We start from the raw sequence: 20271 nt of genomic DNA, 5'->3' as shown, positions 1-20271 counted from the left end.
GGCCGGAACCCACAAAGCAGCCCCCAAGGCCACCTCAGAGCTGCATCCAGGGCCCAACTTGAGGGGCCCTCAGCACCCATGTGGTCTCAGTGTTGCGGGTATGAGTCCACTTCAAGTCACGGCACCCCACTCCATCTTTTCTGTACAGCAGAGCGGGCTCAAGCTCTTGGCCCCTCCACCCACCCCTAACAGGTCAGGGGGACTCACCTTCCTGACCACCTGTCTCTCCACAGCATCCTGGAGTGCCAGGGCCTCCCCATTGTGAATGGGCAGTGTGACCCCTATGCCACCGTGACACTGGCAGGGCCTTACAGGTAAGTGACCCCACACCTGACAGCCCACACTTGACACTGCCTATACCTGACTCAGCCACCCACATTTCTCACAGCTGCCACACCTGTCACACCTGTCCCTGGGACTTCCACTCAGAAAGTTCTGGGCTGCGTGTCTCCCGGGCAGGGAGAGAAACCAGGGCCTTCTTGGAGGTGGAGGTGAAGACAGGTGCTTGTTTGGTGACACCTGACACGTGCATGGTTTAGGGCACCTGTTGTTTTGTGGCCACGCCTGCAGTACTCAAGGGTCACTCCCAACTCTGCACTCTGGAATTTCTCCTGGCTAACTCGGGGACCATAGGTGGTTCCAGAGATGGAACCTGGTTGACCATGTGCAAGACAAAGGCTCTCCTTGCTGTACTATGACTTCAGCTCCTGGATACCCGTTTTTCTCATCGTTCACCTTCTCTCTGGTTCAGGTCAGAGGCCAAGAAGACCAAGGTGAAGAAGGAAACCAACAACCCGCAGTTTGATGAAGTGTTTTATTTTGAGGTAGGTATGTCCTGTGCCAGGCAGGTCATCCTGAAAGTGCCCTGGGAGGTCCCCGGGCTGCTGCGCCTATTGGGGTCTGTTCTCTTTTCAGTCTCCTGGTCCAGCCCAGTTTTGTTTCAGATGATAGCGAGTTAATTCTCACTGAGTTTTGGGGTTTGGACTTTGCAGCTTTGTGCTTTTTTTTTTTCTGAGCAAGGAAACAGTGAGGGGTGCAAGCCCACAGATGCCTCTGTGATGAGAGCCCCAGATGTGACATGCAGGCATGAGGGAATGGGGCGGGCCACCCAGCAGGTCCAAGCCGCAGGTAGCCTGGTCTCAGCTGGGAACAGACTTCCTGGGGGTGAGTACCTCAGCCAGAGCAGGTAGGTACACATGCTGACTCCACCCACAGGTCACCAGGCCCTGCAGCTATAGCCGCAAGTCACACTTCGACTTTGAGGAAGAGGATGTGGACAAGCTTGAAATCCGGTGAGTGGGGTCGGGGCTCTTGCTAGCTCAAGGTCTGGTCCACCTGTGCACTTCGCTCTTGAAAGGTGCAGTGACAGCAGCTTCAGGTTCTCGGGGTCCTAACCCATGGGCATAAATGCAGAGCTCAAGGCTGGAACAGATCCCTCTGTTCTGGGTCTCTCCGGCTCCTGCGCCATTGTGAACACCGACAACAGTGCCCCTTGGGTGACCACACCTTCAGCTGGGTGATTTTCGAGTAGGGAATAGCCCCTTGCTTGCTGCCCACAGTACTGCCCACCGTGTCTCTAACAGCCAGTGCCTCTACAGGCTACTATTCACCTGTAGGTGCTACTAGATACTGCTAATGTTAAGTTTAGTATATTGGATAATATATGTATTATATGGCTAATAATGCTAAGTTTAGTATAATTGATATGACTAATAATGCTGTTGTAAAATACCATAAATCACGAATCATAAAATCACCCCACACACCATATATCTACCCCCAGGCGGATGGGTGTGAAGAAGCAGGGTAGTGGCAAAGAATTAATAAACCAAGCCATTCAAGAGAAAGTAATGGAGTCAGTCTGCACCTTGTGTCTCTGAGTGTGCCAACCCAAAGCTGCTCTCTTTATTAACCCATTTTCATTCACCAGGAGGGGGAAGGTTGAGAGAGAGAGAGAGAGAGAGGGGAGAGAGAGAGAGAGAGAGAGAGAGGGGAGAGAGAGAGAGAGAGAGAGAGAGAGAGAGAGAGAGAGAGAGAGAGAGAGAGAGAGAGAGAGAGAGAGAGAGAGAGAGAGAGAGAGAGAGGCAGGCCAAAGCTGCTCTTTCTTTTTTTTTTTTTTTTGGTTTTTGGGCCACACCCGTTTGACGCTCAGGGGTTATACTCCTGGCTATGAGCTCAGAAATCGCCCCTGGCTTGGGGAGACCATATGGGACGCCGGGGGATCGAACTGCGGTCCGTCCTACACTAGCGCTTGTAAGGCAGACACCTTACCTCTAGCGCCACCTTCCCGGTCCCAAAGCTGCTCTTTCTTTATTAACCCATTTTCATTCACCAGGAAGGGGAAGGGGGGGAGAGAGAAAGAGAGAGAGAGAGAGGCCAAAGCTGCTCTTTATTAACCCATTTTCATTCACTAGGAGGGGGAAGGGAGAGAGAGAGAGAGAGAGAGGAGAGAGAGAAAGAGAGGAGAGAGAGAGAGAGAGACACTAAAGTACCTACCCAGGTGGACTTTTACCCAGGTGGAGAGATTTAAGGGAAAGAGAAAGATGGAGTACTGTAGTGTCGTCTAACATCCTAAGTCTGTTATAATTGATAATACAACTAATAATGCTAATGTCTAGTTTAATAGGTAATACTACTAGATAATATGCTAAGTCTAGTATGATAGATCACGCAACAAAATAATACTAATGTCTAGTATAATAGATACTAGAAGATAATGTATTAGTATAATACTAATGATAATACTAGTATAATAGGCCATACTATTAGATGCTGCTAACACCTAGTATAATCATATTACTAGATAATGCTAATTTCCCAACATTTACTAAATGGAACTACACCGTATGTCATTACTTGCAGCTGGGATCCTGGCCACTTTAAGGGCCCAGCTTACCTACTTTGGTCCACCAGGAGGGTCTGGGCTGTGGCTGCAGGGCTCAGGGTTCCAATGGCTCCTGCACACTCTGGTGGGCCCATTTTTGAGGACATGGAGCACTTCTCCTAGTGCCCCCGCCCCCTTATTTGCTTCCCCAAGCTACTCCTCTGCGTGGCCTCTCCTGCTGCTCCTTCAGAGTCATCTCTTCCTTCCATTTCATGTCTGAAGTGGGCGGCAGTACACAGGTGTCCAGATGCTTCCTCAGACTCACCTGCTCTGGGCTTGCCTGCCCTCAGCCACCTGCCCAGAGAAAACACTTTCCCGTCTGGGCTTGAGGTTAAAGTTACAGTTAGAGTGAGGAGTGAGGTCCAGGCCCTGTTCTAGGTTCAGGGAATGTGCTATCCCCAGGTGATGGATTCCTCTTGGTGTGTGAGGTGCTCTTTTTCCTCTGCCTCATCTGCTCAGGTGTGCAACCATCTGTTCAGATGTGTGAGGCACAGAACTGTTGCTTTCTTGAATGTTCCCTTGACTGTCAAGTGGTCTGAGGCTTTCACTGAGGAAGCTGTCCAGGGGTGACTGCCCTGTCTATCAATTGCTGTGCCTACATAACAGGTGGGCGGCTGTGCCATGCACCAGGACAAAGAGCATTCCCTGACGAGCTGGTGGTCAGAAGCATCAGAGAGCTGGAGTGTGTTAGGCAGGAACCCCAGAGCCCACCCCTCACTGCCTCTCCCCATGTCCTCTCATGTAGAGGAGAAGGCTCTGTTTTCTAGCAGCCCATGTCCTGCACTGACCAGAAGTGCCCACACCCGGGTGCCCACACATTGGTGCTGTGAGCAGGAGCTGGATGTGGGGGTGTGGGCAGCAGGTCTTCTGCACCCTGACCCTAGGCACTGTTTCAGGGTCGACCTCTGGAATGCCAGCAACTTGAAATTCGGAGACGAGTTCTTGGGAGAGCTCAGGATTCCCCTGAAGGTTCTGCGCCAGTCCAGCACATATGAAGCCTGGTAAGGCAGTAGCCAGGGGTTACAATATGCCCACCACCCTGGCAGCCCCCATTCTGCCCTGGCCTCGCCAGGATGCTGCTCGCTCTCACACTGACCAAGTTCTCAGGGCTGTGAGCCCAGCAGGAGCTGCAGAGCTGCTGGCATCCAAGCCATGACTCCCCCAAACAGCCCATGGGGTCTTCAGAGAGGGCTCACTTGCATGGGGCTGGTGGGACCATGCTCGGTGCCTTGCACTCCCAGGTACTTCCTGCAGCCCCGAGACAGCGGCAGTAAAAACCTCAAGCCCGGTGATCTGGGCTCTCTGCGCCTGAACGTGGTCTACACAGAAGACCACGTCTTTGCCTCGGACCACTACCAACCCCTGCGGGACCTGCTGCTCAAGTCTGCAGACGTGGAGGTACCTGTGCTCCCACCCTAGGGCCCCAGCTTCTGCCTGCCTATTGGGCCTTCGCCGGCTGCCCTTGATAGGTATCCAGTAGCTTAGCCCTTGGGGGTCCATGCCAGGACATCTGCATTGGCCTTTCCTGGGGTCCCAGGCCAAGTAGGACCTCAGCATCCTGCGTCTGTGTCTGCATGTCCTGCATATCCAGCACAGGGACTAAACTCGGGTGGTGGGAGGACTCAGGCAGTGCCAGTGTGCCTGAAGCACATGGGCAGCCTGAGGTCTGTGTGATGCGCCTCTTGCTGCATCCCTGAAGGCCTGCATGCGTGCAGGGGAGCGGGTGGGGGTCTCGGGCCCAGGTGACAGCTGCTCTTCACAGCCTGTCTCAGCGTCGGCCGCACACGTCCTGGGCGAGGTCTGTTCAGGGAAGCAGGAGGCTGCAGTCCCTCTGGTGCGGCTCTTTCTCCACTATGGCCGGATCGTGCCCTTCATCAGTGCTATCGCCAATGCTGAGATTAGGCGCACCCAGTGAGTGGGGAGGGGATGGGAATGCTGGGGTTCTGGGCAGAGGTGCGAAGGGCTGGGGGGTTTGGGGCAGAGGTGTTCCTGGTAGACAGGACTGGCACCAACACTGACCCAACCAGACCTTGTGTTTGGTGTGACCTCAGCCCTGACTGTCAAGCTCACCTGAGCCCAGAAAGCAGTCACTTGCCTATGTGGCTGCTTTCCTGCACCATGAGTCATGGCTAGGCTGTCTGGGCTCTGCACACTGGTCAGAGTGGATTCTGCACATCTTGTCATTGGGGACTCTATACACTGGTCACTTGAGGACACTGCACATTAGTCAGCTGGCCTCTGTGCATTGGTCAGTGAGGACTCCACAGTGGTCAGCTGAGACTCTACATGCACGCTTCCTGGGTCCCAAGCCTCCTGATGCTGTTTCCAGGGACCCCAACACCATTTTCCGAGGAAACTCGCTGACGTCTAAGTGCATCGATGAGACCATGAAGCTGGCGGGGATGAACTACTTGCACGTCACCCTGAAGCCCACCATTGACGAGGTCTGAGCTCAGGGGACCTCAATAGAGGGCTCTGGGGTGAGAGGTTTCCAGAGTAATTGAGCCACAGGGTGAAGGCATAATTGGAGAACCACTCAAAAGATGATTTTCCCAGCCGCACCTCATGTATCTTCCACATCCTGAAGTGGGAAACATATTAGGAAAGAACTTTGTTTTCTTAAGATGAAGGATGTGGGGGCCGGAGAGATAGCATGGAGATAGGGTGTTTGCCTTACATGCAGAAGGACAGTGCTTCAAATCCCGGCATCCCATGTGGTCCCCCGAGCCTGCCAGGAGCGATTTCTGAGCATAGAGCCAGGAGGAACTCCTGAGCGCTGCCGGGTGTGACACCCCCCCCCTCAAAAGATGAAGGATATATAAGAGAAGACTGGCTTTTGGCATGGGTAGAGGCTAACCCTGCAGTGTGGACACCTCCCCTCTATTGCAGTAGAGATAACCCCCGCCATGTAGATACTCCCCTCCTCTACAGTGTAGACACCTTCCCTCCCCCAGCCATGTGGAACTTCCTTACAGTGTGGACACTGCCTGGTTTCTCAGTGGCTGTGAGACAGGAGGAAGCACCCACTTCCTCTCGAAGCCTTCCTCAGCTGGGACTGATCTGTCCTCACGGACAGTCTCATGACAGGCATGACACATGAGGTGTTTCTGCCACCTGGAGTCTAACTACTGTCCTGAGGCTCCTGATAGCACCCTGCAGGCTTGCCCAGCTGCACCCAGCACCGAGCAACCCTGGGCTGTCTCCCATCTCGGTTTCGCCCCTGCAGATCCTTCAGAGCCACAAGCCCTGTGAGATTGACCCCGTGAAGCTGCGAGATGGCGAGAGCCTTGAAAGCAACATGGTGAGGGCTGACATAACCCCCCCTACAGCAGGGGCTGTACTATTTGGCCCCTCCTGGCCCAATGTGCCTCTGGCCTGTCCTGTCTTGCCTGCAGGTTGGGCTGGGGAGGGTTCGGATCCCCTGAGTGCTGCCAGTGTGGTCAGGGCCTTGCCTCCTCCCCTCCTGCATACTGACCCCCCATTGCTGGCCAGACTTGCCAGGAGCTCCCCCAATAATCAAACCCTGCTGAGTCCTCCCAGCCTGCGGCATATGTGCCTGTGACACCCCCCCCCACCCCGGTCCAACAACAGGCCTACGTCAGCCACCAGAGTCCTTCAGGGCTTCAGGCACCTCTGCCGTGTCTTTAAGTGGAAGGGTCCCATGGGAGAAGGCTGGGCACTTTCCCACCCAACCGTGGCTTGTGTCTGAGGCGCCTGCTTCCTGAGAGATGAGCCCACATCTGTCTGAATCCCGTGACTCCTCCTCTGCAGGAGAACCTGCGGCAGTATGTGGACCGGGTCTTCGGCGCCATCACTAAGTCAGGTGTCAGCTGTCCCACGGTTATGTGTGACATTTTCTTTTCTCTTCGTGAGGCAGCTGCCAAGCGCTTCCAAGGTGAGGCCTCAAATGTATACCTGCACACAGGGAGCCCACAACCACTCCTGAGGGTCCCTGGATCACACCTATGATGCCACCGAGTTGGGGAGCCTGGTTCTGATGGGGTTCTGGGCCACTTCCCCTCTGTGCCTGCCCACAGTGCCTGTCACAGTGCCCTCTTCCTCCACTCTCTCCTGTGACCAGACCACTCAGTCATTCTCACTCATGGTCACTTGCAGTCACTCACTGTCAGTTTCAGTCACTCACTCAATCACTTGGAGTCACTCAAATGCTTTCACCATCACTCGTGGTCATTCACGGACAGTCACAGTCACTCAGTTATTCATCGTCACTCAGTTACCATCACTTAGCCACCCAGTGCTCAACGTCACTCACAACCATTCACAACTTCTCACTGTTACAGGCACTCCCATCACTTGGTCACTTGGAGTCACTCACAGTCACAGTCACTTCCCATCACTCACAGTTGCTCCTCATCAGACACTCGCCTCCCTTGGATGCTGTGGGTATGCAGCACTTTCAGGAGAGTTGGGGCCCTTTGGAACATTCTTGGTGACACTGATTGTGGCAGGAGCAGTGGAAGGTCTGCCAGACCTCAAGTGAGGCAGAGGATGCAGGTGGCATATGGCCCAGGTCCAGTCTCACCTCCTCTCTGGGAAACTGATTCAGACCATCAGTAGTGTGCAGAGCAGCACCCCACTCAAAGTAGCACCAGGCTTCTCGGGGAGTGAAGGGTCGTATGTATGAGTCCCATCCTCGGCCTGCCATGAGCCTTCTCTGGTCCCATAGGTCCCATGGACCTGAGCCACAGCATTGGCCTTTGATGGCCAGGGCGGGAGGTGGACACAGAAGTGCATTCAGGTGGAGATCTGGGACAGATGGGCCCTTCCCCAGAGGACACCAGCAAGTTCAGGGCCACCAGCCCCAGCACTGACTGGTCCTAAGGGATCTGCTGACCTGGTCTCTGTCTGGCCAGATGACCTGGATGTGAAGTACACGGCTGTGAGCAGCTTCATCTTCCTGCGGTTCTTTGCACCTGCCATCCTCTCCCCGAATCTCTTCCAGCTCACACCCCATCACACGGTGAGTGACAGGCATGTGTGGCCCTCGAGCAGCGCTCGCCGTGTCTCCCATCTGTCCACAGCAGTTGGAGCCGTGTCCTCCTCGCCGTGTCCCATGTGCAGAGTCACAGGAGAGGGGATGCAGGGATGGTGTGGACAGAGCACAGGGCAGAGGCGCAGGGCAGTGGGCTGGACCCCTCCTTGTCCTGCAGGCCACCATCTTATCATGCTGTGTGGGTCAGGAAGGATCTGGGAAACCCCAGAACTCCTCACTTGTCACTGATCAGTCAGTGAAGGTGCTGGACCCATCACCAGCAAGGTCACTGCTAGGCGGGAAACAGGGCAGCAGCGGCTTCAAGCTGGACTCCAGGGATCCTTTGAAGCGACCAGGGCCAGGGCTATCATGGGCAGCAGTGAGGTGTGGGTCTGGGATGAACAGGCTCTTCTGCCCCTTCCCACTGTGGCCAGGGGCTGGGTCAAGCCCAGGTCTGAGATCAGAGGTCAGGCCTAGGGCATTGGTCCTGGCTCAGCATTGGAGACAGGTTAGGGCTGGAGTCTTGTCCAAGGTTTGCTTAGACCTGGGTCAGTGTCAAGGCCTACCCGAGTCTGGGGTCTGGAGACAGAGATTGGTCTGAGACTGGACATCAGGAAGGACGGGGGTCAGGAAGGATGGAATATCAGAAAGACAGGGTGTCAGAAAGATGAGTGTCAGAAAGATGGGGTGTCAGAAAGGACAGGGTGTGTGTCAGGAGGAATGGGGTGTCCAGAGAGACAAAGTGACTGCCAGCAATGTTGGGGAGGGGTGTCTGTACTGGCTATTCCTGCTCTCTGCAGAACACTTTTCCACACCCCAGGTGTTCACACCCCAGAGGTCCTTGTGTGTCCGGGGTTGGGTGTCGTGCACTGCTCAAGCCAAGACCACCCCCTGTGCCAACAGGACCCACAGGTGTCGAGGACCCTGACACTCGTCTCCAAGACCATCCAGACCCTGGGCAGCCTGTCCAAGGGCAAGGCCGTGAGTCATCACTGTGGCGCATCAGGGGATCCAGCTCCTGTCTACACTGAGAGAGCAAGGGATTATGCAAGGAATCCAGCCTGTCTACACTGAGGGGAGAGTTGGGGGGAATCTGTGTGCAAGAAATCCAGTTCTTTTCTACACAGAAAGCAGGGTATCTGCACAGACCCAGGATAGGCTTTGGCTGAGCTGGTCTGAAACAGGCTGGCTCCTCCCTGCCTGTCCCTAGCCCCTGCTAGTGCCCCAGAGCAGCCCTCTGGGGTATGAGTGGGGTTCAAGCTCCTGGAGCCTGGGATGTGGCAAGCTCAGGCAGTGCCACCTGTGCTCTCACTCTGACAGACCCCCCACAGCCCTCTCTGACCTTGTTGGTGCTCCCCATCACCCAGTTTCCCATGTCAGGAATTCCCACAGCCACAGAGAGCTTGTCAGGGGATTGCAGGGCATGAGGCTCCCCACTTGCCCAGGGGACCCCATGCTCCAGTCAAGCATCTTGGCCCATGCAGACTCTGTGGGTTCTTGAGGCACTGGAACTGGGGTGGTGCCGTGCTGGTAGGTTGACCTGGAAGCTCTACAAAGCCCGTTTCCTTCCAGGCCAGCTTCAAGGAATCATACATGGCTGCGTTCTACGACTTCTTCAACGAGCAGAAGTATGCCGATGCCGTCAGGAATGTACGTGCCTGAGCAGTCTAACCCCGTTCACGGGACGGATGTGACACCTTCATGATGAGATCCCCCCACCTGGCGCCTGCCAGTGACTTGCCTCTGCCTCAAGCAGCCACTGCACCTCTTGCTGGGTAGAGGGCGGCTGGACCCTTCAGGGCGTCTCTGGACTCACCGATTAGGGAACCCACCCTATGAGGGTTCTCCCTGCCTTTCCACCAGGGGCATCTGAGGACGGGGGACTCCCCACAGGGTGGGTCTGAGGGGACCCCTGCCTGCACCCCATTAGCTCTGGCATCAGACCTGAGAAGGACCTGTGTCGGAGTTCCCTTTACACCTGTCTCTGTTCTGCTGCAGTTCTTAGACTTGATCTCATCATCTGGGAGGAGGGACCCCAAGAGTGTGGAGCAGCCCATCCTGCTCAAGGAAGGGTGAGATGGGCTGTCCAGGCAGGGGGTGGAGGCCAGTGAGTGGAGCGATAAGGCTGGGGAGTTAGTGGGGGAGTTTGGGGTCCCCAAGCATGGCCCATCCTGGTCAGACTCACTGTTGGGCTGTCTCAGGCCATGGCCCCAGGCTCCTGAGATCCCTACACTTGGTCCCAGCATCTCTTCTCAGTCATTTCCAAACCAGAGTCCCCTCACCCGAGCCCCCTTACCTGAGTTTGCTGTGGGTGCACCTCCTGCCTGAGTCCGGCATCCTATGTAGGCAGGTCGGGCCACACTCCCCTGTGTGTCCAGTCAGTGCAGCCAGCACTGCTCTCAGAGATGGCCTCTTGGAGAGAGGCACTGCTTGTCAACCTGGGTCTGTACCAGCGTCACCAGGCCAGCGTGGAGGAACAAGGGCTCTGTATGTAGGCAGGGCCGGGCTGTCTCCCTGCACAGGTGCTCACCTGTTCCTGCTCAACAGGTTCATGATCAAGAGGGCACAAGGACGAAAGCGCTTTGGCATGAAGAATTTTAAGAGGCGATGGTTCCGCCTGACGAACCATGAATTTACCTACCAGAAAAGCAAAGGTAATGAAGGGGCTTGTGTCTCCCTCATCCTGTACCTCTGTGTCCCAAGTTGTTCACCTCCTCCCATGTCCTCAGCTGCTCCCTCTGTCTCTTCCTTCCTTCCTCTCCCTCCCTCCCTTCCTTCCTTCCTTCCTTCCTTCCTTCCTTCCTTCCTTCCTTCCTTCCTTCCTTCCTTCCTTCCTTCCATCCTCTCTTCCTTCCTCTCTTCCATCCTCTCTTCCTTCCTCTCTTCCTTCCTTCCTTCCTTCCTCTCTCCCTTCCTTCCTTCCTCTCTCCCTTCCTTCCTTCCTCTCTCCCTTCCTTCCTCTCTCCCTTCCTTCCTCCCTCCCTTCCTTCCTTCCTCTCTCCCTTCCTTCCTCCCTCCCTTCCTCCCTCCCTCCCTCCCTCCCTTCCTTCCTTCCTTCCTTCCTTCCTTCCTTCCTTCCTTCCTTCCTTCCTTCCTTCTTTCCTTCCTTTCTTCCTTCCTTCCCTTCCTTTTTTCTTTCTTTCCACCACCCTCGACCACTTGTCCCACCCGTAACTACTCACCTATCCCTGGCCATATGCTCCGCCCTTCGGACCAATGTTCCACCCCTGGCTAAATGCCCTGCCCCTCTGTCACATGCCCTGCCCCTCAATCACATGCCCCACCCCAATCACACACCTCTTTGACCACGTGCCCTCATTGACCTGATACTTAGGAGACTCACCGCTGTACAGCATCCCCATTGAGAACATCCTGGCTGTGGAGAAGCTTGAGGAGGAATCCTTCAAGATGAAAAATGTAAGTGCCCCAAGGGCACCTCTGGGCTTGCACCCACTCTTACTGGAGCCCAGACAGACCACGGCTGAGCCTCTTGTTGGGCAATGCAGGGCAGTACTGGAGGGCCCAGGGGTCTTTGGTGAAGGACTCAGGAACAGGCTCAGCTGTGGGGAACTGTTGAATGGTTGGTTGTGCGTTCCACAATCCCCAGAGGGGAAGAGGGAATCCCAGGCCTCCTAGACAGGTAGGACAAGAACTCTGTCCGGTAACAATTCTTGGCAATAAATAATCCACAGGGCTCGGAGAGATAGCACAGTGGTGTTTGCCTTGCAAGCAGCTGATCCAGGACCTAAGGTGGTTGGTTCGAATCCTGGTGTCCCATATGGTCCCCTGTGCCTGCCAGTAGCTATTTCTGAGCAGACAGCCAGGAGTAGCCCCTGAGCACCGCTGGGTGTGGCCAAAAACCAAAAATAAACAAATAATCCACAGATAGGAAGGTTTAGCAGGCAAGAAATTCATACTGCAAGCTGTTCTCCCACAAGCCAGTCGCTCCACCACGTGGAACCACGAGCCTAGATGGCAGCTCTCAGTTCAGTGAGCCTAGGCGTGTTCCCAGGGGTCCCCTGAGGGATGCCTGCAGCCGGTGTAGCAGGTCCCTGTGAGGTATCCCGGGGCATCTGTCAACTGCAGCCACTCCACAAGGCCAGGACTGGAGTCTGGGCCAGATGCAAGGTCACTGTGTCCATGTGGTGGGACAGGGCCAGGTTCATTCCAAGGTGGGAAAGCCCCATCCCCTCAGTGCCCACGGGAGTCTGTCCCCTGAATACCCATGGGTGCCTCAGCCTCTGTGTGTCTGCAGGTGCCCAGGAGTGTGTGGGCACTGTCCTTGCCCAGGTCTCCCCAGACAAAAGCCGCTCAGGAGGGAGAGATAGCAGCCAGGGAATGAAGCACTTGTGTCCTGCTTGGGTTCATGGCACCAGCCTGCAACCTGATTGCTGGGCACCATGCTTGGCTTCCAGATAAATGGAGCCATTGTCTGCAGGGGCTGTATGTCTGATCCTCAGATAGAACCCATCATCCCAGGTCCTGGACCTCTGCCCCTCTGTCCATCTCTGTCCCTGTGTGTCCACTGTCCCTCTGCTCCTGTCCCTCTCACACCACTGTTCCTATCACCCCACCATTCCTATCACCCCACCACGCCCTGCCCATGCACTGGGTGCCCAAATCCCCACCTTCCCTTGTGGCTGAAGCTGCCCTCTCACCTCAGTCTGTGGAACAACTCTATTCCACGCATCAGAGAGCTCCTGAGGGCAGGACCAGAGGGCCCAGGAGCCTGTGTAGTGCAGCAGGGAGGCCAGAGAAGGCAGGCCTGGCATTGGGAGGGCCCTTTCAGAGCCACAGGTGCATGCAGGTGCCAAGGTAGGTTTGGGGCCGGTGCTGGGCAGGTGAGTCTGAGGTCCCTGCAGGAAATTCCCAGGGAGAGCTCCAGGACGGTCAGCAGCCTGGCCTTCTGGTCACATATCCAGGGATGGTCCCAGGACAGTCAGTAAAGCGAAATCTTCCCCCAAGAGATTGGGGAGACACAGGTCTGGGAGCAAACACCGATGCAGGAAATAATGAAGGGAATTAAACAAGTTCAGGAAAATTCAACCATGAGCCTGCTCCTAGCAAGAGATGCCAGCAGGCAGATAGACTAGCTGTGGAAGAGCAAAACCGCAGGCAGCTTCTCCCTGAGACCCGAGGTCTTCATTGGGAGAGAAAGACCACCTCCTGGGGTGGAGAGCTGATAGGGGAAAGGACCAATCTGGAGGCACTTCTAGCAAAGAATTATCCAGAATAGAATGAAAACTGGTTAATCCAATAGTCAGCAGCCTGGCCTGCAGGTCATACATCCAGGGAGGGCCCAGCTTGCAGGCCCTGGGTGAGCAGTACCTAGGAGCCCCGGCTGACAGGAGGATCCTGGGACTGCATCGTGTCCTTCACTGCTCAGGTGCAAGGATAGCAGGATCCAGAACCACAGTGCCCACCCTCTGACTGCCTTGCAGTCCCTAGCTGTCCCCCTTCCCCATCCTTCTCCGCAGATGTTCCAGGTTGTCCAGCCCGAGCGGGCCCTATATATCCAGGCCAACAACTGCGTGGAGGCCAAGGCCTGGACTGACGTCCTCACCAAGGTGAGCCAGCGCAACCAGCGGCGCCTCACTGTCTACCACCCGTCCGCCTACCTCAATGGCCACTGGCTCTGCTGTAAGGCCTCCTCCGACGTGGCCACTGGCTGCACCCCCTGCACTGGGTAGGTCTGTGCCTGTCCTGTTGTCAGGCTGCTGAGCAGGGAGTTGGGCCAAGGAACATCTGTGTCTCCTGTTAGTGTGGGACTTCCTCCCTTTTCCCTCTCCTGGTCCAGTCACAGGGTGCCAGAAGCCCAGCCTTCTTGGGAAGGCATGGTCCTGTGAGGAGACCCTGTTTGTTTTTTTGTTTTTTTTTTTTGTTTGTTTGTTTTTTTGGTTTTTTTTTTTTTTTTGGTTTTGGTTTTTGGTGATGCTCAGGGGTTATTCCTGGCTGTGCACTCAGAAATCAATCCTGGCTCGGGGAACCATATAGGACGCTGGGAATCGAACTCAGGTCCGTCCTGGGTCAGCCATGTGCAAAGCAAATGCCCTATTGATGTGCTATCACTCTGGCCTGGGTGGCTGGGAGGAGACATTATCCCAGACCCTGGGTGGCTGTGAGAAAACATGACCCAGACCCTGAGCAGCTGTGAGGAGAAACTGTCTCAGGTTCTGGGTATCTATGAGGAGACATTGGCCCTGGCCCTGGGTGGCTATGAAGTGTACAGTGTATGGTACTGAGTGGCTCTGAGGAGACAAGTGTGGGCCCTAGTAGCTGTGAGCGAGACACTGTCCAGAGACGTGGCAGAGAGTGACCCTCCTGAGGGCACCTTCATCCACTCTTGCCAATTTCTCCAGTGACATGAGGATATACCCCTGCCCCCATTCTCCCATGAGACCTTATGGGTCCCCTAAGGCTGTTCCAGATATTGTCTATAAAGTCCTACCCACTCTGTGTGAGACCTGTATCCCCCTCATTTGTGTAAGGACTGTCCTCATGTCTCTGTGAGACCTGCCCCCACTCCATCTGTGTGAGACCTTCCCCTCGCATCTGTGTGAGACTTGTCCCCCATCTGCATGTGACCTGCTTCTCTGTGTGAGAACTGTTCCCCAATCTGTATCTATTAAAACCCTGCCTCTAGCTGTGTGAGGACTGACCTCCCTGTCTGAGATCTGCACCCCCAGGTCTGTGTGACATCTGCCCCTATCTGTGTGAAGACTATCCCCCTACCTGGATCTGCTGTACCTGCCACACTCTCTGCCCGGGGACTAGGCTTCCCGACTCCTAGGCCTCTGCCCTTCATACACCCCTGACCGCTCAACCCAACAGGGCTTTCTGCTGGCCTTGCCCTGGCTCGCCTGGCTGGCGCCCAACCCTCTGGGGTCCTGCAACCACATCCTGATACATAGACACCAAGTTTGTGGTGGGCAGGGTGTCTGGTCAGTGCCAGGTCGCTCAGAGGTCGGGACCACAGTTCTCACTCATCCTTCTGTGTGCACAGCGGCCTCCCAGCAAACATCCAGCTGGACATTGACGGGGACCGAGAGACGGAGCGGATTTACTCCCTGTTCAATTCGTACCGGAGCAAACTGGAGAAGATGCAAGGTGGGTGGAGCCCTCACCTGAGCTCTGGATCTCATGGCCTTGCACAAGCCCTGCATATGAGCTCACAGGACATAAGATGGGGAGACGTATGTGCTGTGGCACACCCAGGCATTAGACCAGATTGAATTTTTGTGGGGGCACATGCTTATGACATGCATGCAGGTCTAGTGTGTATGCATGTGCTTGTTGGATTTCATGTGTGTATATGACATGTGATCATGGCTTCAGGAACCTCCTAAATTCTGCTCCATCATCCTGGCACTCAGTTGCCCATGTGCTCAGATTTGGACAATTCCTGTCACTATGTGTCCCTCCTTCCCAGGAACTGTCTCTGTGGTGCCTGGGAGTACAGAGGTGCTGAGTGCTCAGTGTCCCTGCCTAGGTGCTGGTGCCCTTCTGGTGCCCAGTGACCCTCCTGGAACTAGGCTGGCTGGTGTTGGGATCTTCCTGCTACAGCCACATTCACATTCACTACATTCACATTCACTGGGGTAAGACCTGCCCATGGTGCTGGGTTGCAGACCCCAAACCCTGCTTCCTGTCGCTAGTTTCTCAGGCTCCTTGCCCGCTGACTGGAGCAGTTTTCTGGTTTGCGTGCCCAATGGTCATGCCCAGGTTGCCCAACTGAGCATTGGCTCTGACTGACCCCATCTCCCGTCCGTCCACAGAGGCCTGTGGGAGCAGGTCAGTGTACGACGGACCCGAGCAGGAAGAATACTCCTCCTTCCTCATCGACGACCCCCAGGAGACCTACAAGACACTGAGGCAGATCCTGGCTGGGGTCACCACCCTGGAGCAGGAGCATGCCCAGTACAGGAGGGACAAGTTCAAGAAGACCAAGTATGGCAGCCAGTGAGTGCCAGGCCCAGGGCTGGGGGGAGACGGGGACAGCCCAGCTGGCCCTGCCTTGTCACACTTGCTTTGCTCTCCGGGCCTTGAGGGTATTGCCCCTTAACATGGCCTCTCCAGGCCCATGACATCTGAGGTGAAACTTCCCAGCTGACCGCTGGCTCATGTCCTCCTCACTTACCTTCCCCAGGAGCTGGCAGGGCAGGTCGGGGTGCACAAACAGAGTGATCCCACACTGGTCTTTCATTCCAGGATGGGGGGTTGTGAGCCTCTGGGGGCATTTCCCTGCACTGTCCCCAGAGCCTTGTGCAACATGGGACCTGCACTGCACCCGGCACTCACCTGCCCAGCTGGGCAAGTGTGTCCAGACGGGTATTTGGTGGGTAGTGGTGTCCTCAAAGCCCTCCACATGTGCTCTGTATGTTTATGTGCACACACTTAACACATGTACACACATTCACTCACTCTCACACATGTGTGCACCATGGTCCTGCATTCAGCAGCATACATGCATTTCACAGATACCCATACAAATGCTCCTGCATACATGGCACATGCCCCACCATGGGTGCACATGAGCTGCACTCCACTTATGCACACTCCTGGAACTCTGTCACAGTACTCTGTGTCTGCCAAAGAGCCACAGAAGTGTGGGTTACTCCCTTCTCCCCTCACACCCCTTTGCAGGGAGCACCCTATTGGAGACAAGAGTTTCCAGAGCTACATCTGTCAGCAGTCGGAGACATCCACCCATTCCATCTGAGCCCGAGTCATGGGACAAGGCAGATCTGGGGCCAACGGCAGTCCACGGTGTGGAGCATTGGGCCCACGGTGGGTGGGTGGGATTTTTGAGCACATACTTGATGTCATATGGTTCGGTTTGCTGGTCTCTGGTCATTCCGGACCCCGCTGGCCTTGTTCCTGTCTGGAAGGGCCATCTGAAAAGACTCAGCGGTGCAGCAAAGCTACGGGGGTCACGCTCCCATTCGGGAATCCAGGGTCCAGTCTTCTCTCCCGCCGGCCAGTCATCCCTGCCCACTCTGAGCTGTGCCCAGGCTCTGAGCAGCAGGTGGGGGCCATGCAGTCCCCACATGGAGCCCACACTGTGGGGCTGGCGACACACACTTCACTTCACGTTCTCTTCAAGCTCTTTTCTTAACGTTTTTAAAGGACTTTTTACAACTCGCTTTGATACTGAGTCACTCAAAACACGTAGGTCTGTGCAAAAGATGCCATGGCGGCCACCACTGGGCTGGAGTCAGAGGGAAGCAAACTCCAAGGGGAGGCTCCCGTTCGGCCTGGAATGGCCGTGGGGAGGCGAGCTCTGAGCACAAGCTTCGGGAAGGCTCGTTGCAGGCTCCTGCTCTCCTTGAAAAACACCTCATCACGCGAAGACGATTGATTGTACAAGAGGCTCGAGCAAAGAAAATCTGGAAAGGAAATCATAGCTGTTTGGCTACAGGGAACTAAAACTTTTTATGTGGATTTGTAACTGAATGTTTCTGCTACAAGATACTAATGGCTTGTGATGTATTTTACTGGCCAATTAAACAGACATTGTATTCTTTCTGAAGACTGGTTGTGTTCTTGAAACTGCTGCTGACCTTCCCACGGGAGAAAGGGGCAAGGTGTGGTGAAGAGAGGGCAGGGCCCCAGGTGAGCTGAGGCTTGTGGTGCTATGAATCAGGCACTTTTCATGGAGGACCAAAAGTGCCTTGCAAACCTGTGTGTGTAAGTATACGTGTGTGAGTTCACAGTACAGGTGTGAGCACAAGTGCAGTACTAACACAGAGTGTGCATTACAGTACATGTGAGCACATGTATGCATGGTCTGTGCTCAGGAATTTAGGAGTGTGAGTGCATGCGTGAGTGCCTTATGAAAGTGGTATATGTGCAGGAGTGTGAGCGTACATGTGTGAACACAAGCACTAGTGTTCATACAAGCATGGTCTGCTCAGGAGTTTGAGTGTAAATGTGGTCGCACGAATGAGCGAGTGCCTTATGACTGTAGTATACTTGCGGGAATGTGAGTACAGAGTTGCACACAGACACGAGTGCTAATACAAGCATGATCTGTGCTCAGGAGTTTGTGTAAGGGGGTATGAGTACACTCACCAGTGCCTTATGAATGTGGTGTGTGTGCATGCATGTGAGCATGTGCACAAGCTTACAGCACAGGTGAAAGCATGCACAGGAGTGCCTAAATGTGCATGAGTGTGTGTGGTTATCATCATGTGCTAGCAAATGCATGAGTGCTTGTATGAGCACTGCATGTGGCAAGAGTGGGAAGTGAGTGGTAGGAATCATGCTAGGACAGGGTGAGGAGCTGAGGGGCATTGAAGGTGTTGTATTAAATAATTAACGATGGGGCTGGATGGCGATGGATTTCTCTCTGCCATCCCAGGCCACGTGGCTCCGCAACTCCATCCAGCCGGTGGGTTCCGGGCCCAGGTGAAAGGCGAAATCACTCACTCACTCACAGGCAGGCATCAGGAACCATCAGCTTTATTCATGCCCTGACCACCACAGGTGTGTGGCCTATCTCATAACCTTTCAAGCATTTGGCCATTCTTAGCCCTGCATCTTATAATTCAGCCATCTTCCTTTGGCCTCCATCCTGGTCAAAGACCAAGAGGCAAAGAACCTAAAGCCAGCGAGCGCAGCAGGGCAGAGCCACCCCTAATCCCCTGGCTCCAGGGTTTCTCTACCTATTCCAAGACCCCTCCCAGGAATGGGCCGGGTCTTGCAGGTAAGGTCACACCTAATATCCGGTTCCCAAGACCCCTCCCAGAAATGGGTGGGTCTCAGGTAGCTACACCTACATTTCCCCCTTTTCTGAAATATAAAGACCCTTTTGTAATTCTGACTTCACCTTTAGCCAAAGGTGGGTTAATATTTTCATGCACCAACGTAATAGAGTGAAAATTAATATACCAGCCCTTTTCAAAAACATAACATTTTTGCAAAATATACTATACACCTGTAACTTAATATTTTCTTAATGCTTTTTTACCAAGCACTATTTCGGAACTTTCATGTTCCTATACTTTTAAACTATATTGGGGGAACTTTCTGTTCCTATTAACCTTTCCTACACACAAGTACTACAGCATAAATGCATAACATACATCTTAAAAACAGGCTAAGTACATTAAAATACACACAGTAAAACATTTTGCAATCGAAAATATTAACTATGAAAGACAACAAAACACATTTACATTATAAAGAAAATGACTTAAGACAAAGATGCAGGCGGTTAGAAATCAGATCTTAAATGGGCTAAGCTGTATTACCTCCCTATTTTTTTTAAACCACTAACTAAAACTTATCCCATCACCAACTATGAGTAAAATATATAACTACCCGCTTAGTCCCTGCACCTAAAATTATAAGTTCAGATGATTAATTTGTCCCACGCTGATCTCACCACGTGGCTTCTGTAAACTTTGTGCAGGCCGGTTTCGCTCGCGCCATTTCACCTTTGTGATCTGGAGGGCGGATCCCAGGCTCGCAGCTTTTCTCCCCTCCGGGCGACACTTAGGAAGCTGCCGCAACACAACTTTTTGCAGCTTCTCCCCCCCCCCCCCCCGCCCCCGCAGGTTATGTTTGGATGTTGAGTTTAAACTAAAAGTTCAGTCTGAAATTTCCAAAGTCGAAATCCAAAATTCAAGCCGAAGGTCATTTTCAGAAAGTCAGTCCACTTTCAATAGTCTTTTTTCTCCTCCGTTTCCAATTTAGACTTTTAATCAGTTTTTGAGGAGGCCGAGGTTTTTGTTTATTGTAACAAAGTCTTAGGCCTGGGCCTGGGCCTGGGCTGGAGGTGATGCAAGCTTCCACCTCCCTTGTTTCAGTTGCCCTTCTGCCCCCATAAGGGGTGTCGGCCATCTTTGAAAATGGCTTCACGTGGTAGCCCAAGGTTTTGGGCTCACCGCAACTGAAAAAAGCCAAAATGAAACTGAAAAGCAGAAATCTCACCATCATTGCTGTTTTGTTGGGTCCAGGATTCAGGTCAGAGTTCGGAGCGCCAGTTGGGTCTCAGGTAGCTACACCTACAGAAAGCAGCTTTGCTCTCTGGGTGATGGGACGGGAACATGCAGCAGGGCCTCAGGGCAGGCCCAGGAGGCCTGGATATGTGCAGAGCTGTGGAGCTGAGTGAGTGAGCCTGAGTGTTGTATTCATTAATAAAAGTCCTTGATGGTTGTGGATGATGGTGGATGGATGGTGAGGCCTTTCTCAGCCTGCCTGGCGCTTGAAGCTTCTTCGGCCTGGCTGGTCTGAGGGTTCAGGATAACAGCGAGGAAAAGACTCACAGCCAGTCAGTAGAAGTCAGGAGACAAGAAGCTTTATTATAAGGCTGTAACCACCACGTGCATATCTTACATGGCTTCTCAGCTAACCTTTTAAGCAGCCTCCTTCAGCTGCCCTGAATCTATCC

At 54.1% G+C, this 20271-nt stretch overlaps 1 protein-coding gene across 2 annotated transcripts in view; it reads left to right on the top strand.

Annotated features, from left to right (window-relative positions):
- Window positions 1–17406, top strand: part of RASA3 (RAS p21 protein activator 3) — a 43234-nt gene extending 25828 nt beyond the window's left edge. The window contains exons 6-24 of one of the 2 annotated variants that reach the window (XM_049778107.1): window positions 234–314; window positions 752–824; window positions 1216–1292; window positions 3781–3885; window positions 4126–4282; window positions 4647–4795; window positions 5214–5328; window positions 6111–6185; window positions 6656–6779; window positions 7759–7865; window positions 8781–8858; window positions 9450–9527; window positions 9876–9949; window positions 10425–10531; window positions 11212–11294; window positions 13355–13563; window positions 14884–14984; window positions 15653–15836; window positions 16521–17406. In XM_049778107.1, coding sequence (XP_049634064.1) covers window positions 234–314; window positions 752–824; window positions 1216–1292; window positions 3781–3885; window positions 4126–4282; window positions 4647–4795; window positions 5214–5328; window positions 6111–6185; window positions 6656–6779; window positions 7759–7865; window positions 8781–8858; window positions 9450–9527; window positions 9876–9949; window positions 10425–10531; window positions 11212–11294; window positions 13355–13563; window positions 14884–14984; window positions 15653–15836; window positions 16521–16596 — 2053 coding nt within the window. In that variant the 3' untranslated portion in view covers window positions 16597–17406. Of the gene's footprint in view, window positions 1–233; window positions 315–751; window positions 825–1215; window positions 1293–3780; window positions 3886–4125; window positions 4283–4646; window positions 4796–5213; window positions 5329–6110; window positions 6186–6655; window positions 6780–7758; window positions 7866–8780; window positions 8859–9449; window positions 9528–9875; window positions 9950–10424; window positions 10532–11211; window positions 11295–13354; window positions 13564–14880; window positions 14985–15652; window positions 15837–16520 lie in introns of both variants that reach the window. The other variant, XM_049778106.1, reaches the window with a different exon arrangement.
- Window positions 17407–20271: the final 2865 nt, after the last annotated feature.

This window comes from Suncus etruscus, chromosome 8, assembly GCF_024139225.1.
Source record: "Suncus etruscus isolate mSunEtr1 chromosome 8, mSunEtr1.pri.cur, whole genome shotgun sequence".
Lineage (NCBI taxonomy): Eukaryota > Metazoa > Chordata > Mammalia > Eulipotyphla > Soricidae > Suncus > Suncus etruscus.
This window is presented reverse-complemented; position numbering and strand designations above follow the sequence as displayed.